The sequence below is a fragment of the Drosophila bipectinata genome, chromosome 2R (genome assembly GCF_030179905.1).
Source record: "Drosophila bipectinata strain 14024-0381.07 chromosome 2R, DbipHiC1v2, whole genome shotgun sequence".
Taxonomy (NCBI): domain Eukaryota; kingdom Metazoa; phylum Arthropoda; class Insecta; order Diptera; family Drosophilidae; genus Drosophila; species Drosophila bipectinata.
The window spans coordinates 23,115,427-23,133,241 of NC_091737.1; the positions used below are offsets into that span (position 1 = coordinate 23,115,427).

Here is a 17,815-nt window from a genome sequence, read left to right on the forward strand (position 1 = left end):
CAACTCGGCCGTGTACTCCGCCGAGTCTGCATCATTTCGTGCCTTGCAGGTGTAGTTTCCCGCGTGTCCTCCGTGCACGGAGTCTATTGTCAGGATGCTCGCCTTCTTGCCACCCTTGACGATGGACACTCCGGAGTAGGCACTTATGTGGGCCCCGTTGAACAGCCAGGTGATGTCCATGGGCAGGTCGCCCAGGTAGATGAGACAATTCACGGAGACAGACTCTTCGAAGTTCACGGCGTGATCCCCAAAGTCGAAATGGGCGATTTTTGGGGGGACTTGGTTTGAGGAATGGGTTGGAAAAACGAATAAATAAGTAAACTAAGAAAATCCACAAAAGCATGCTTTTAAGAAAGAATATCCTTCATCCAATACCATTCACAACTAGTTCAGCAGTAAAGTTAACTGAAGTGGCCCGATTGACGGCCACACAAGTATAATTCCCGGCATGGTGGTCCCTGACCACGTCTATGGATAGGGCGCTGATTTTCTTGCCCAACTTGACCATGGATACGTCGTAGACATTCTCATTGATCTCCCGGCCATTAAAGAGCCAGGCAAAGCTGACTGGAAAGTCCCCCGAGGTAACTAGACACTGGACACTGGCGGACTCGCCAAAGTTCGAGGGCTCATCTCCAAAGTCGAAGGGCGATATTTTCGGGGCGACTGGTTGAGGGTTCAGGGAGTTTCAGGCAGGGAGAAAACAATAATAATAAAAAAAAAATTAAAGATTTGTAATTAAAAAGTAATAACCGTTCACTTTCAGCTCAGCCGTGTGATTGACACGACCAGCCCTATTCTCGGCAATACACGAATAATTTCCAGCATGCTTTGCTGAGACAGCCTCGATGGTCAGCTCGTTGATGCGTTTGCCACGCTTGGTGGTTATGATTTCTAGATAGTCCTCAAAAGGACGGTCGTTCAGGGTCCAAGTAATGTTCACTGGGAGGTCACCGCCCGAAATGATGCACTGGACATTGACAAACTCCCCGTAACTCATGGACTCATCCCCAAAAGTAAAGGGGTTTATCTTGGGATGGACTACGAAAAACAAGGATACGTCAGGATGGGTAAACAAATCATTAGAAACTAAGGATAATTAATAATCTTTCTTATATCTATTGGGGAATATAACACTCCCGCTAACCGTTCACAATCAATTGTGCCGAGTGAGCCGTAATACCGGCCTTGTTTTCGGCATGACACGAATAGAATCCGGCGTGATGAGCGGACACGGACTCAATGGAGAGCACGTTGATCCTTTTTCCTATCCGCGAGAAGGATATGTCGTGGAAGCTATCGATGGTGGCGTTATTCAGCTGCCAGGTGACATTGATGGGCAGGTCGCCGCCCAAAATGGTGCATTGGACGGAGGCCGGCTCTCCGTAGTTCAGGGGCTCTTCCCCGAAATCAAAGGACGCTATTTTGGGGGCAACTTTGGGGTTTGGAAATGGAAACACTAATTAGTAGTTCTGCACAAGCTCTGCTCCAAGTTATATAATGGAAGTTAGAGAGAATGGATTAGATTAGTAGCAACGCATACTTTCAAGACTAGGAAACCGCAACCCTTAAGGACTAGTTCAGGTTATGATTCAAGCCAATACCGTTCACGGTCAGGTCAACGCTGTAGGTAGTCGTTCCGGCCTGGTTACTGGCTATGCAGGTGTACCGGCCCGTGTGCGCCGGACTGGCACTGGGAATGGACAGCATGCTCGTCTTCCCGCTGATGCGGTTCGTTCGCATCTGGGGCTGCATCTGATCAAAGCCCGATTCCCCGGAGCTCCGCTCGAAGCTCCAGTGCACCTTGATGGGGCGATCGCCCTTCTGGATTTGGCAGAACAAATCAATCGAGTCGCCCATGTTTATGACATCGTCGTAGGCGAAGGGCACGATTTGGGGAGGAACTGGGTGGAGGACAGGGATGGAAAGGTAAAATAACATCAATCAACAAAAGACTCAAACAAGACTTTTCCAAGGTGGATTGTTAACCATTCACTAGCAGCTCGGCGCTGTAGCTCACGTTGCCCGCACTGTTGCTGGCCACACAGCTGTAGTTCCCCGAATTGACCGCCTTCACCGACTCCACCGTCAAGAGGCTGATCCGCTCCCCGATCTTGCTGGCCATCACTCCCAGGTGTGGAAAGAGGGGCAGCCCGTTGTGGGTCCAGCGGATGCGGAGCGGAAGGTCGCCCCTGGCCACGTGGCAGGTCAACTGGACGCTGTCGCCCTCGTTGGCCTCGGCATCAAAGCTGAAGGGATGGACACTGGGCAGAACTGGGAGGGATTGAGGTTCAAAATCAGGCAACACAATAAAGAATAAACAATGACTACTAATGTGGTTCAAAAGTAGAGGCAGTGACCGTTGACTTTCAGCTCTGCACTGTAGCTGCTCTCGCCGGCCTGGTTCCGGGCCAGGCAGGTGTAGACCCCACGATGTTCGGCGGCTATATAGTCGATGTTCAGGGTGCTGGACTTGGTGGACATGCGACCGATGACGACGTCCAGGTCTCCGCTGTTAAGGGTATGATTGTTCAGAGCCCACGTGATGTTGATGGGGAGGTCGCCCTTGATCACCGTACACTGGATGCCCATGGTCTCGCCCGAGTTGGAGGCCTCGTCACCAAAGTCAAAGGGTCGTATTTGAGGCGGCACTTGGGTTTTGGGAGTTGGGGATTTTCGGGTTTAAAAACAAACGAAAAATATATAAAAGTCTTGATTAAATCTCGGATAATAACCGTTGACCATCAGCTCGGCACTCTGCTCGGCTATTCCCGCTGCATTGGTGGCGATGCACTTGAACAACCCCCGATGGTGGCCACTGATGGCATCGATGCTGAGGGAGCTCAGCTTGGGCGACATTTTGATGATTCTTATTCCGACGTGCTCATTGGTGATCGGTTGTCCGTTCAGGGTCCAGTGCAGCTGCAGCGGGGTATCGCCCTTGAAAACCATACATTGGACAGCCGTACTGTCTCCGTAGTTAGAGGGCTCTTCCCCGAACACGAAGGGCATGACTTGAGGGGGGACTATAGATGGGTAATACAGGTGAGTCACGGGAGAACTTGGAGAACCTTAAACCCTTTTTTTGGACTTGACAAAATTTCATTTAAGCTCCAACATCGAAAACCAAACCACAACAGTCAGTGAAGACAATACTTAGTGTTAACTACTTAAGCGTGCTCTTAGGATTAAGCCGTATTTGTACAGTTGGGACAAACCGTTGACTTGCAACTCAGCCACATTCTCACTGCTTCCAGCCGCGTTGCTGGCTATGCACTTGTAGACGCCTCTGTGGAAGGCATTCAGCGAATCGATGTTCAACAGACTCGTTCGCTTGTTCAGCCGCACCAGAGTGAAGCCATTCTCACCGTTGACAATCGGAGCCGAATTGAGGGACCACCGGATCTCGAGGGGCAAGTCCCCCTTGGGCACCACACAATTGGCACTGGCTATGTCGCCGACATCGGCGGCCGACTCCCCGAAACTGAAGGGCAGGACTTGGGGCGGCACTTGACGAGGATGGGGAGTGAATACCAAACAGTTATGAATCAAATAAAATCAAAAATGACAAAATTAAAAGCTAAAAGTATGATGTAAGATGATTAATGACCGTTCACGTGCAACTCGGCGCTGTAGTCTGTGCTGCCCGCCCTGTTGGTGGCAATGCAGCGGTACAATCCTCGGTGTCTGGCTTCCAGAGAGTCAATGTTCAAGGAGCTGGTGCGCGGATTCAGGCGAGACAGGGAAAAGCCATGCTCGCCCGTGATAATGGGTGCGGAGTTCAGGGTCCAACGGATCTCCAGGGGCAGGTCGCCCTTGGGCACCATGCAGAAGCTGCCAGCCACCTCACCCGTGTTGGCTGGCTCGCCTCCAAAGTCAAAGGGTTGGATTTGTGGGGGAACTTGATGGGAAATGAAAAGCATAAGAAACCATAAAGACATCTAAATGAAAATAAGAGATTCTACACTTAGACTCAGAAGATTGCAGACTCGAACCAACCATTCACGTCTAGAGTGGAAACATATTCCGCATAGCCGGCCGAATTATTGGCGATGCACTTATAGGTGCCCCGGTGGACAGCCTCTAGGGAGTCCACATTCAACGAACTCGTCCTCTTGTTCAGCCTTACTAGGGTGAAGCCTAGCTCCCCGTTTACGATGAGAGCAGAGTTCAGGGTCCAATAGATGTCGAGGGGCAGGTCCCCCTTGGGAACCACACAATTCACACTGGCCACCTCTCCGCGGTTCAGGGGCTCGTCGCCAAAGGAGAAGGGACTGATTTGGGGGGCAACTGTGATAGAGAATCCATTTAGCCTCGGGAAATACTAACTTGCTCCATTGCACCAAATAAACCGGGTGTGTTAGTAGCGGAAACTTACAGAAAAAGGGGGGGGGGGGGGATAGGTACGAGATGCTTCACCAACCATTCACTTGCAACTCCGCGGAGTATATGGCTTTTCCAGCCGAGTTCTGGGCCACACAGCTGTAGGAGCCGCGGTGCTTGGCCTCCAAGGCATCTACACTCAAGTAGCTGGTGCGACTGTTCATTTGAACCACCATGAAGCCATCCACTCCAGTCTTAACAGGTTCCCCGTTCAGGGTCCAGTGAATTTTCAAAGGTAAGTCTCCCTTCAGGACAACACAGTTGATGCTCAAGACATCACCCATGTTGAAGACTTCGCTGCCAAAGCTAAAGGGCAAGACATGTGGAGGCACTGCAGGATTAAATAAAAATAAAATAAAAAATAAAAACATAAACTAAAAACGTAGAGGGGTGCAGGGGACCGTCGTAACATCCGTGTACCGTTGACTTTCAGCTCCGATGTGGTGAAGCTAGATCCCGCCAAGTTCTCGGCAATGCACTTGAAAACCCCGCGATGGTGCTGCTCCACAGCGGCTATGTTCAAGACACTCGTCTTGGGGGACAGCTTCAGGATGGTGATACCCTCCTCGCCGTTAATGATCGGGCGGGAGTTGAGCGTCCACTTGATGGTGATGGGCACGTCGCCCTTCTGCACCATGCACTGCACTCCGGCATTCTCGCCCGTGTTCACGGGATCGTCCCCGAAGGAGAAGGGTGCTATCGACGGAGGAACTGCAAGGCAATGGAGTGGCGGGATGATAGAGGGAAAGGGTTTGAGAATCAAACAAAAGGCAACTCAAGATCCCAAATGAAGAAGGTAATCTATAGAGGTTAACCATTGACTGCCAGGATGGCAGACTGCCGGGTCTCGCCAGCGTTGTTGGTGGCCACGCAGGAGTAGTTGCCAGCATGACGCGCCCGGACGGACTCGATGCTCAAGACACTAATACGTTGGGTATTCCTGGTCACAATCAGACCATCGTTCGTGTAGACGCGGCCACCGTTCTTGGTCCAGGCTATGTCCACCGGCAGGTCTCCCCGGTTGACGGTGCAGTAGGCGGAGACCATGTCCATCTCGTTGATGACATCTTCGCCAAAGTCGAATGGCATGATTTGGGGCAAGACTAGGGGAGGCAGGAGGTGGGAAGGCCAAAAAAAAGGCAAAAACTTAATGAAATGATAGCGTAGAGGTGGAGCAATAACCATTGACCGCCAGCATGGCGGATTGGGTGATGGCCCCCGCATTGTTGGTGGCCACGCAGGAGTAGTTCCCCGCGTGACGAGCCCGCACGGATTCGATGCTGAGGACACTGAGGCGCTGGCTGTTCCTGGTCACAATCAGGCCATCGTTGGTGTAGACGCGACCTCCGTTCTTCGTCCAGTAGATGTCCACGGGCAGGTCGCCCTTGTTCACCGTGCAGGAGGCGGAAACCATGTCCAGTTCGTTAATGCTCTCCTCGCCAAAGTCAAAGGGCACGACCTGGGGCAAGACTGGGAGGGGGAAGGTTTAAAGAAACTAAAAGCCAAACAAAAGGAAAAGCTCTAGGCCAGCTATGAAGCAGAAACTGGAGGCTATTAACCGTTGACGGCCAGGATGGCCCAGTGCCGGGTTTCGCCGGCATTGTTGGTGGCCACACAGGAGTAGTTGCCGGCATGGCGCGCCCTCACGGACTCAATGCTGAGCACGCTCATGCGGGTGCTGGTCTTGGTCACCACGATGCCATCGTTGGTGTAGACACGGCCGCCATTCTTCGTCCAGGCCACGTCGATGGGCAGGTCACCCTTGTTGACCGTGCAAGAGGCCGAGACCATGTCCAATTCGTTGACGCTCTCCTCGCCGAAATCGAAGGGCACGATCTGGGGCAGCACTGTGACGGAAGGCAGGGAAGCGAGGAGATGGCGGTGTGAGGATAACGAAATACAAAAACCAAAGGTGTACACTAGCTACAGCTGGAGAAGATTGTCGGCAAACCGTTGACCCGCAGCTCCGCCGTGTGATAGATGACCCCGGCCGCGTTCCTGGCCACGCATGTATAGTTGGCCCGGTGCCGGGCATGCACGGACTCAATGCTCAGCATGCTGATGCGCTGGGTCGTCTTGGTGATCAGTATGCCGTCGTTGGACATGAGACGACCCACTCCCGTGGTCGGGTCCGGCGCTGTGGTCCAGTACAGCTCGAGCGGAGTGTCGCCCTTGTTTACCGTGCAAGTGGCCGAGACCATGTCGTTCATGTTGATGGTCTCCTCCCCGAAATCGAAGGGCACTATCTGTGGCGGGACTGGACGAAGGAATTGTGATTTTCGATTCTGAGCGACTGAGAAGCTAACGACCAACGATGAGGCTGAAAACTTATAGCCCGCCCACAAGGTGTAACAACAACCAGACCGCCTCTTTGAAGAGGAGTCTGGGCCAGAAATGGAGTCCTCAACTTACCCATGACTTGTACTTCCAGGGAGCCGCGAGCAGAGTATCCTTCCTGGTTCTTGGCCACGCAGGTGTAGGTCGCCTGGTCGGAGTTGCGTTCGACGTTCTCGATGATAAGTGTTCCGTTGGGGAAGACCTTCTGTTTGCGGTTGATGGGCAGGGCACGGTTATCTGGTAAAAATATTATCCATTAGTCAAATTCATATAGAACCTTAAGAATTCCTTACCTCTCTCCCAGACAATAGAATCAATGGGGTAGCCAGCAACTGGACAGGTGACGATCAGAGTCTCGCCAGCCACGATGGCCTTCTTCTCCATTTGACGGATGTAGGGCAGGCCGTAGACATTCAGCTTGGCAGAGTGATCAGCCACGCCCACCTTGCTCTTAGCTATGCACTTGTAGAGACCTCCATCGTTGGCATGGACCGAGGTGATGTTCAGATAGGAAACCACATCTCCGTTGACCGTGACATACTGTCCAACCTGATACCGATCGTTGTTGGCAATCTTCTTTCCGTCGAGTTCCCAGGAAATCTCGGGGGTTGGGTTGCCGCCAGCCACACACTTCAGGAATACACTTGGGCCGGGCTCCATGGTCTCCTCCTGGAAGGCCTGGCGGATGACGGGCGGGTCGAAGCGTCCTCCCAGCTTCAGTTCAGCACTGGCCTCGGCAGATTCCTGGTCGTTTCGCACGAAGCACTGGTACATGCCCTTGTCCTCCTTCTTCACGGATTCGATGCGCAGCACTGGCTCGCTGTGTCCGATCGCCTTACCGTCCTTCATCCAGCTGACAGTCTTGATGGGGTTGCCGGTGTACTGGCAGGTGAATACGGCGGGACGTCCAAAGTCAACGGTCTGGGTGGGGGGATCGATCTTGGCCGAAAGGGGGGCGGTCACGGTGAGAACTGTCTCGACACTCTCGCCACCCACGGAATTGTTGACCACACACAAGTACTTGCCGGAGTCGTCGACCACTGCGTCCTTGATAATCAGAGTTCCGGAAACCTGTTTCACTCGGTCATTCAAGACAACGGCCTGCTTGCGGGTAGTTCCCTCAATAAATTTGTACCATCTGGAACGAGAACGAGGTGTTAGTGGGGAATTCTTCAGTTCAGGGTTGGCAGCAGGGAGGGTGGGCACAGAATGAGCAAGTCCTTCTAATGTTTTGAGTCTAGGATACTTACCTTTCCTTCGAAGTGGATGGAGGATGGACTATACTTACCTCTATGATTGAGTTAAAATTTTCAACTCTACTTGCTTATTCTGTGCTCCATCTTTGGGGGATTGGGGATGATCCTACCGACACCCTAACAAGAAAAGCCCTAGAGTTCTACCTATAAACGGGTACTGGGTATCCCTGTCCTGGGCAATGACCCACAAATGTGCCACTCAAAGGCACCTCATTGATTTCAATGCTCTTGGTGGAAATGCGAGGCTTAACTAATCCAACGGGTTCTGTAAATCAAAGAAAGTGAGAGCCTATTCTTTAAAAAAAGAACTGCCTGAAGGTTTGATATGAATACTATAATTTCCAATACCTAAAAACAGGATGGGGGTACGATTGTCCCTGGCAGAGAATCGAGAAACCACGCCCCGACTTCTGGGTCTGTTCCTGCAAGCGATCACCCGAAATTGTGGGCGAAACACTTCCAATTGGTTCTGAAAGAACATTAATCACTAGTTGAAGCTTCTAACATATATAATATTATGCCTGAATGTTAATTGAGATAGGGAGCCCATGAATTACCTAAAAGCGGGAGTCGGAAATGACTGTCCGAGGCATAATATAGCCAAGTCTGTGGTGGCTGTTTGGGTAATTTCCTGCAAGCGTCCTCCCGATATTTTGGGAGCCACACTACCGACAGGCTCTGGAAATCATTATGAAAGTAGTATAGGTACTAATACAAAACGAAACTTATATGAAAACTGCCCAAATGTTAGACTAACCTTATAATGGGTACGGGAAATGCCTGGGCCTGACATAGCAAGGCGAAACTAGTGGAGATCTCTTTGACAAAAGTAAAGCTCTTGGACTCGCCAGAGAAGGTTGGGGCCTTGGCACCAACGGGCTCTACAAAGAAACCAACAAAATGCTTATATAGGGAACTGGGATGGTTTAGGAACTTAGTTCTATTTAAGGACTACCTTATAAGTGGAACAGGATAAGCCTGAGCCTGGCAGAGAAGAGCAAAGCTCTGACCGTAATGGCGGACGAATGTATAGCTTTTCATATCCGAAGCAAAAGTCGGACCTTTGGCACTAACAGGTTCTGGGAATAAAATAATGATCAGATAAACTAAACTGCCTGTATTTTGGGTTAACTATCGTATAAAGGGTACTTGACATGTTCGAAACTAAGTATCTACCTCATTACTGGAACAGGATAAGCTTGAGCCTGGCAAAGTAAAGCAAAACTTTGGCCCACCGAACGGGTATACGAAAATATATCCGAATCGGTGGAGAATGTGGGAGCCCTAGCACCAATTGGTTCTGTAAATAATAGTAACTATGTATAACTTTCAAATACCCTAAATAAACTGCCTGAATAGGGGATTGTTTCTGACCTTATTAGGGGAACTGGGTAAGCCTGAGCTTGGCAGAGCAAAGCAAAGCCCTGACCCACAGAGCGGATGTATGAGAATGAGTTGGAATCAGTTGAAAAGGTGGGAGCCCTGGCGCCAATAGGTTCTGAAATATTAAGAAATAACTACAATACCCCCAAAAAATAATAGAAAACTGCCTGAGTTGAAAACTAACCTCATGAGAGGAACTGGAAAAGCCTGAGCCTGACAGAGTAAAGCAAAGCTCTGACCCACGGCACGGGCATAGGAAAATGAGTTGTAGTCTGAGGAGAAGGTAGGAGCTCTGGCTCCAATGGGCTCTGCAAAGTATTAGTAATAGTTTTGGTTTAATTTCTATGACCTAGAAACTTGCCTAATGATGGGAACAGGAAAGGCCTGAGCCTGGCAGAGCAAAGCAAAACTGGCATTGACAGAGCGCTCAAAAATGCTGCCTTTAGAGTCGCTAGAAAACGTTGGAGCCTTGGCACCAACAGGTTCTAAAACAAAGATGGGTTTATTATAGTTGGTTGTATAAGAGGATTCACAGAACCAGTAAGACAGTGTTGGACCCCAGGGGAACTTGAATTACCTAAATATTGGGACTGGATAGGACTGAGCCTGGCAGGTTAGAGCTATTTCACTATTTTGGGGAATGTGAAGGGTAAAAGTAGAGGCCACACTAGGAAAGCTAGGAGCCTTAAATCCAACGGGTTCTAAAAAGTTGAAGGATTACGTTTTATTTATTTGAAAAACCTTGAAAACTTTTTACTGAATGTTGGGATTGTTTATTCTAGAAATCTATTTAAAAATTACCTAAAAACTGGCACTGGAAATGCCTGGGCTTGACACAACATGGCAAAAGTGCAGGATAGAGGAACATTTTGCTGAAAGACCATCACTCCCGTGGGCACACTAGGAGCCTTAGACCCAATGGGTTCTGGGGATTTGGATATACATTATATATATTACTATACTACCTAGTTGTAATGCTCTGAATGTTGAGTTGGGCAAACCTCTTACCTAATAATGGGAACTGGGAAAGCTTGGGCTTGGCACAGCAGAGCAAAGGCCGTGCCCTTTGACTTCTGCACCTCAATTAGCTTGTACTCGAGAGAAAAGGTCGGGGCCTTGGCGCCAACGGGCTCTGCAAATCACCCAAGTCATAAATTATTTCAAAAGAAAGCAATAAACTGCCTGAATGTTTCCCCAAGTGCTTTCACTTAACTTTCACTGAGACATTGAACGTGACCTTTGCGAACCTTGACTGACATAAGAAAAGTAGAAACTTTCGCACTAAAAGAGAGGAAATAAAATGGGGGGCAAGGTGCATACGTGAACTAGAGTTCATTGGGTCAATGTGAAGGCCAAAGACTTGCGCAAGCGCCCTGCTCTTTGCAGCAACAGCTATCGTGGCTGATGTGCAACAAGTGGAGGTGGGAAGCCACCCCACCCCCATCCGGTGGGATTTGACCTCGGAAAAGTGGCAACAAACACCGGCTGTTGACCCAGAAACGTGCGTTCATTCATAAACAGCTGACGGATGCCATCCACACGCTCCCTGGAGGGGAAGTTGTTTTGGGAAATTTTCTCTCGATCGCAATCATGCGCAGTGGTAACTAGGGAGAGCGAGAGAGTTTTTCCCTCTCAGAGAGAGAGCGAGAGAGTCCACCAGCTGAGCGCCGGTTTTGTTTACAAACTTTGGCACACACACAAATGCACAAAAGAAAGGGTAAAGAGGCAGACCGGTGGGTGTCTGTTTACCGATTCTCTTTTGATTTGTTTACGTAGCTTACTTTTATAGGTGCCTTTGTATTTTGTTTGTGTTTTGCTTTGCGCGCGCATTTTTATGAATGAACCGCCCGCCCCCAACCGCCCCTACCCAGTCCAAGACTCGAGCTACGGGGCAAAAGTTCACACTCCTCATGCATAATTAAAGTCACGTTTCTGGCCTAACCAGCTAATCGCCACCGGATATATGCAAGCAGACGGCACAAAGAAAAAATACCTATTTCCGTTCTGAAAAACACTTGGTGTCCAACGAAAGAAAAAGTAAAAGAAAGTGGATCTACAATCTTTTTCTATTTTATCACCAAAGTTCTCAAAATCGAACCTATAAACAGGGACGGGAAAAGCCTGGGCAGGACAGAAAATGGCCATATTGGTGGCCTGCATCCGCTCGATCCAAGAACGTTTGATGTCATTGGAGAGCAAGGTAGGAGCCTTGCCACCAACGGGCTCTAGAAGTTCCATATATGGAATAAATCATATTAGATTTCTGCCAAAATGTTTATTTCGGAAAACCGAAAGGTGGAAATCAGAGCTCAACAATGAGGATTAATATTCTTATAAAAACCAACCTAAAACTTGGAGCAGGATAACCCTGAGCAGGACTTAGTATAGCAGTGGTCATAGTAGAGTCCACAATATTAGGTTTATAAGTCAAGGCATTTATCTTGGGAGGGCTACTGCTGATGGGTTCTAAAAAAGGAGTATGAACTCTTAGAATTATTCAAAACTTTAAATGAAAACTGCCCGAATGAGTGGAAAAGAAATAGTTTTAAGTATTTACTAAACACACCTAAAACTAGGCGCGGGATATCCCTGGGCAGGACATAAGATAGACAGACTTGAATGTCCAGGAACGACCAAAGGTCTCGACTGCAAGGGTGGCACTTTTGGAGCAGTGCTAGAAACGGGTTCTACAAAAACAGAATAGCTCATTATAAGACTATGTAATCTTACAAAAAAACCAAATACTGCCTGAATATTGATTTAAAATTTTGGATTTTTACCTAAAAACTGGCACTGGGTAACCCTGAGCTGGACACAGTAAAGCCAATGTAGCATGACCTGCATAACTTTTCATATCGAACTTGGCCAGAGAAACAACTTTGGGAACCGTACTGCTAATGGGCTCTATATTTTAATAAAATAAAATTTTGATTTCAGTTAACTACAACTAGTATAATCCTTTGTAACAAGGATTATACTGCCTTCATGTTGGGCCTCACCTAAAAACTGGCACTGGATAACCCTGAGCCGGACACACTATGGCCACCGTCCCACCATGACGAACGTATTCAATATTGGTTTTCTGAATCAAAGCCACCCGAGGAGCAGACCCACTTATGGGCCCTAAAATAAAATAAATCACAAAATTTCCATCAAAACCTGACGGTCCTAAAAGTTATTGATAAATGCCTGAATGCCTCGAGGAAATCACCTGAAAAATGGAACCGGATAAGCCTGCGCGGGACACAACAATGTAACACTGCCACTGGATGCAATATCCACATTACGGGTTTTATCTCCTGAAGTCAGTCGAGGTCCCACACTTCCCACGGGCTCTATATAATAAAAGGAATGTATTGAATAACCTAACATGCAAAAATAAACCTTAAACTGGAAACTGCCTGAAAATATTCACATGGTTTACCTAAAAAATGGCACAGGATAAGCCTGTCCAGGACAGAAGAGAGTGGAACTGGAGCCCTTTCTAGCTTCAGCATTCTTAAGTCGATTTTCAACACTAATTTTGGGCGCCACACTACCAACGGGCTCTAAAAAATGTCAAAAAAATTAATTTCTAAACTAAATACTATTCTAATAACTGCCTGAATGATTGGTTTACCTAAAAGAAGGCACTGGATAGGACTGGGCTGGGCAAAATAGAGTCAACGTCGCATTTGAAGCTGCACCAGCATCTCTGAGACGCTCGCCTACACTGATTTTTGGTCCTACACTAGCCACAGGTTCTGGAAAATATCACATATTTGAAGCCTTTATTACTCATATCATTTGAAAACTGCCTCTTATAAGAACCTCACCTAAATGCTGGAACCGGGTACGACTGAGCTGGACAGAAAATGCTTATGTCGCCATTTTTGGGAACTTCCGCATCCTTGCGTCGCTCACCAACACTAATTTTGGGCGGTACACTACCCACAGGCTCTAAAATCAAATATCCAGAAATAAATCCTTTAGACCTAAGCCATCATTGAAAACTGCCCGAGATACTTGACAACAATAACTGCCACTTGATAGACTTCAGAAGGGGTGGGGGCTTTACTAAAACACATGACACTGAATGGGTTAAATAGGCCAACAAAGCTGGACACAAAGCCAATTATAATTGGAAGCCAATGAGGCCTGACAACTTAATCCCAGCTTGATTTTAATGGAAAAACTTTCGGTAAGCCCTCAATTGGCTTGCTTGGGTGTGTTACCTATAGAAGGGCACGGGGTAGGCCTGGGCAGGACAGAAAATGGCTATTGTTTGCCCCAGCCGGATACTGTCGTGGCTGAAGCCGTCTTTCTTGTTGACACGCGGCGCCACGCTGCCCACAGGCTCTGAAACATTGGAACACGATACAGAAGGAAACTAGGCAAATGCCTGGGAAGGACGTTCGAAAGGGTAAACTCGACAATGACAAACCTATAGAAGGGAACCGGAAATGACTGCGCAGGACAGCGAAGGGCCACCCTCCCTCCAATGGCTGTCCGGTCGTGACTGAACTCATCGTTCTTATTGACTTTGGGCGCCACACTTCCAACAGGTTCTAAAGGGGAATAGGGAATAAAGCTAATTTTCATTCAAGTTATTAAAACTACTAAACGAAAGGACTTTAAGCACTCGACGTTTACCTATACAGGGGCACGGGAAACGCCTGAGCTGGACACTGGATGGAAATAGTCTTCAAACTACTAATGCGGTCATGATTGAACTCATCCTTGCGATTAACTCGAGGAGCAACACTGCCAATGGGCTCTAAAGAATTCAAGACATTAATACCAGTTATTAGTTGCCAGACTGCCTGAACTAGTTTAGTTAGGGCTACAGGACAATGATTTAAGAAATTACCTATAAGCTGGCATGGGATAGGATTGGGCTGGACATAGAAGGGCCATGGAACTAGTAGCTTTGGCCACAAATATGCCCAGTTTGTCTTTGATTTCTACTTTGGGAGCCACGCTGCCAACGGGTTCTGAAAAAAAAGGGTTTTTAATCAGCGATTTATTTACCTAAATGCTGGCATAGGATACCCTTGAGCTTTGCAGAGCAAATTCAAGGAACTATTTGAACTTCTAATAGCGAATCCAAGTTTATCTTGAAAATCAACTTTGGGAGCTACACTGCCCACAGGTTCTGCAAGAGAGGGTTACTTTTTAACCTATATAGCCCCTATTATTTCTCCAATCTAACTGAAAACTACTTCTGATGGGTTCTGTACTCAACAATGTGTTTACCTAAAGGCTGGCATTGGATATCCCTGAGCCTTGCAGAATAGGTTTAAAGATTTGTTTGAGCTTTTGATGGCTACATCGAACTTATCGTGCATATCGACTTTGGGTGCCACACTGCCCACAGGTTCTGACAAATAAAATACAGAGATTTGAAACTGAAAACTGCCTGACTAAGAGAACTGAGTGGCAGGTAATCCTACCTATAAGCCGGCATGGGATATGATTGAGCTGGACACAGCAAGTTTAGGGCCTGTCCCTCAGGCTTATCAAGCCAGGTGATGCGATCCTTGACATCTACCTTTGGCGCCACACTGCCAACAGGCTCTGCAAGAAAGTGTTTTTAACTTTAAGATTCTAATAATTTTAGATCCTAAGATTCTCCATTGAAAACTGCCCCTGGGAAAGGTTGAATATTAAAGCTTACCGAGCAGCGGGCACTGGAAAGGATTGCGCCGGACAGAGCAAGTTCAGAGACCTGCCACTTGGCTTATCCACCCACTTGATACGATCGTTAGGATCTACTTTTGGTGCCACACTGCCCACAGGCTCTACAATAGGGTAAGAAATTTTGATCTGATACTGAAGCTAAGTAAACTGCCTGAAAATAGGGAGAGGCACTCACCGAAAGGCGGGCACGGGGTATGACTGAGCTGGACAAACTATAGCCAGGCTATGATCTAAAGCCACCCGAGCATAGTTGATCTCATCTTTGATATCAACTTTAGGAGCCACACTGCCAACAGGCTCTAAAAGTATATACTTATTATATATCTTCCTAAAACCTGACCTGAATGATGAGACGGAACTCGTGGGAATTACCTAAACAATGGCATGGGATACGACTGAGCTGGGCAGATCAGAGCCTTCGAAGCTCCCAAGCGAGTCCTGGCAAACGTAAACTCATCGCGGGTATCGACTTTTGGAGCCACAGAGCCAACAGGTTCTAAAGAGTTTAATAAGTATTATGATCCAAATCGATGGAACTAATCTTAACCTGAATGTTGGCCAAGGTTTCTGGTACTAACCTAACTATAGGCACAGGATATGCCTGACCAGGACATTGCATGGAGAATTCTTCTGCGAGTTTTACTTGCAGGACTTGGAACTTGTCGGAAAGACTTGTGATTTTAGGAGGCACAGATCCAATGGGCTCTATAAATTGCAAATAATTATAATAAAGTTCTGTCTAAGATAGCCCTTCTAAAATGCTGGGATAGAGATAACCGAGAAACCCACCTAACTATAGGCACTGGATATGCCTGACCAGGACATTGCATGGAAAAGTCCTCAGCTAGCTTCACTTGCAGGACTTGGAACTTGTCGTGCAGACTAGTAATCTTTGGCGGCACGGAACCAATGGGCTCTAAAGGTCAATAAAAATCATTTGGTAAAAAAAAACTCTGCTGAGAATAACCTGAACGCTGGGATAGACTGACATGAAACCCACCTAACAATTGGCACAGGATAGGCCTGACCAGGACACTGCATATCAAAGTCGCTTTTCAGTTTAACCTGCATCAACTGGAATTTGTCGTTGATATTGTTGATTTTTGGAGGCACAGAGCCAACGGGTTCTAGAATAAAAGAGGAGTTCTAAGCTTGAAAATATTCTATGACCAAAAATCAACCTGAATGTTGGAGCTAAGGGTGCAATTACCTATTAATGGGAACGGGAAAAGCCTGGCCAGGACACTGCATGGCATAACGTGCCCCTTGGGCGACCTCCATGGTGCGAACTCTTTCAAGGAGGTTCAATTTCGGAGGAACAGAGGCCACGGGTTCTGTTCAAGAGGCGATTTATTAAAGCTTGTTCAGAGATGTAAGAAAACTGCCTAAATGTTGGAGAAACCTACCTATAAACTGGTATGGGATAAGACTGGGCTGGACATTTGAGACTCAAGCTTCTGCCCACAAAGCCACGTGCATTGGCCACCTCGTCGTCAATGCTAACTTTCGGTGGCACGCTACCAATGGGCTCTGCAAAAAAACAATAAAAGTTTTCACTTCCCGAAAAACTATCCATTCAACTGCCTGAATACCGAAATGGGAAGGCAGTACCGCCTAATAATATAATCACTTTAACAACAAAGCCCCAAAAATGCAGAAAACGCCCTGGTAATTGAACAATTTGCCAAATTGGTGGCATATTTTCCGCACCTGTGGGCTGGAATGGGATAGGACTGGGCCGGGCAGAGCAAAGCGAAACCAACTCCTCCGGCTATCTCGCGTGTCTGCAGCTTGTCCTGAATATTTATTTTCGGTTTGACAGAGCCAACGGGTTCTACAAGAGAAATCACACAAACTAATAATAATAATTCTTAAAAGGAAACCCACCTGAAGGCAGGTGTTGGGTAGGACTGTGCCGGGCAAAGCAAGGCATAGCTGCTCGACATTTCAACGTCTATGAACTGGTGCTTGTCCTGGGGATTCACCTTGGGTCTAACACTACCCACGGGCTCTACAGTAGGATTAAATGGAAGTCTTACTTAAAAAAAGGCATTGGATAGGATTGAACTGGACACTGAATGTTGAAAGTGGTGCCTCCACTGATTTGCATCATTTTGAAACGCTCCAGGAAATTGAGTTTAGGCGCCACGCTGCCAACGGGTTCTTAAAAAACAATAATCCTATATATTATCCTAACAAAATTGTAATAAAATTAAGGAATGTTGGGTTAGGTTAGGTATAATTTACCTAGAAATTGGTTGTGGATAGGCCTGAGCTGGACAAAGGAGGCTTAAACTGCTCAAGTTTTTGGCCTTAATGTGCTTCAGATCATCAGAATTGGTAATCTTGGGACTAACGCTACCAATGGGTTCTGCAAAGTTCACAGATTATTGATTCTATCTCTATACCTATTAAATCTAGTTGAAAACTGCGGTAGAAGGGACATTTACCTATAAAATGGTTGAGGATAAGCCTGAGCTGGACAAAGTAAACTCAAATCATGGCTACTTTTTCCCTTCAAGTGCTTGAAATCCTCTCCTGTACTAATCTTAGGACTGACGCTACCAACAGGCTCTGAAAGTCAAGTTTTTGGCATAGTTATACGGATAGCTACGCTACTTGAAAACTGCTTAAACTAAGTTAGGGACAATTACCTAAAGAAAGGAGTTGGATATGCCTGAGCTGGACAAAACAAACTCAAATCTGGTCCCAGTCTGCCCTTTACATGTTTTAGATCTTCTCCTGCATTTATTTTGGGACTGACACTGCCCACAGGT

The 17,815-nt window shown here is 47.4% G+C and overlaps 1 protein-coding gene across 43 annotated transcripts in view; it reads right to left on the minus strand.

Annotated features, from left to right (window-relative positions):
- Dscam1 (Down syndrome cell adhesion molecule 1) overlaps positions 1 to 17,815 on the minus strand; it is a 65,564-nt gene that overhangs the window by 25,366 nt on the left and 22,383 nt on the right. For 16 of the 43 annotated variants that reach the window (XM_070278452.1, XM_070278488.1, XM_070278483.1 and 13 more), the window contains 3 exons: positions 7,014 to 7,858; positions 6,796 to 6,957; positions 1,605 to 1,904 (listed from right to left, as the gene is read on the minus strand). In XM_070278452.1, coding sequence (XP_070134553.1) covers positions 1,605 to 1,904; positions 6,796 to 6,957; positions 7,014 to 7,858 — 1,307 coding nt within the window. Of the gene's footprint in view, positions 1 to 1,604; positions 1,905 to 2,360; positions 2,608 to 2,735; positions 3,045 to 3,218; positions 3,510 to 4,423; positions 4,715 to 4,803; positions 5,095 to 6,795; positions 6,958 to 7,013; positions 7,859 to 8,733; positions 8,858 to 8,931; positions 9,056 to 9,152; positions 9,277 to 10,367; positions 10,492 to 12,139; positions 12,264 to 12,570; positions 12,695 to 14,369; positions 14,494 to 14,594; positions 14,719 to 14,791; positions 14,916 to 15,616; positions 15,744 to 17,815 lie in introns of those variants that run through there. The other 27 variants (XM_070278456.1, XM_070278462.1, XM_070278475.1 and 24 more) reach the window with 18 other exon arrangements.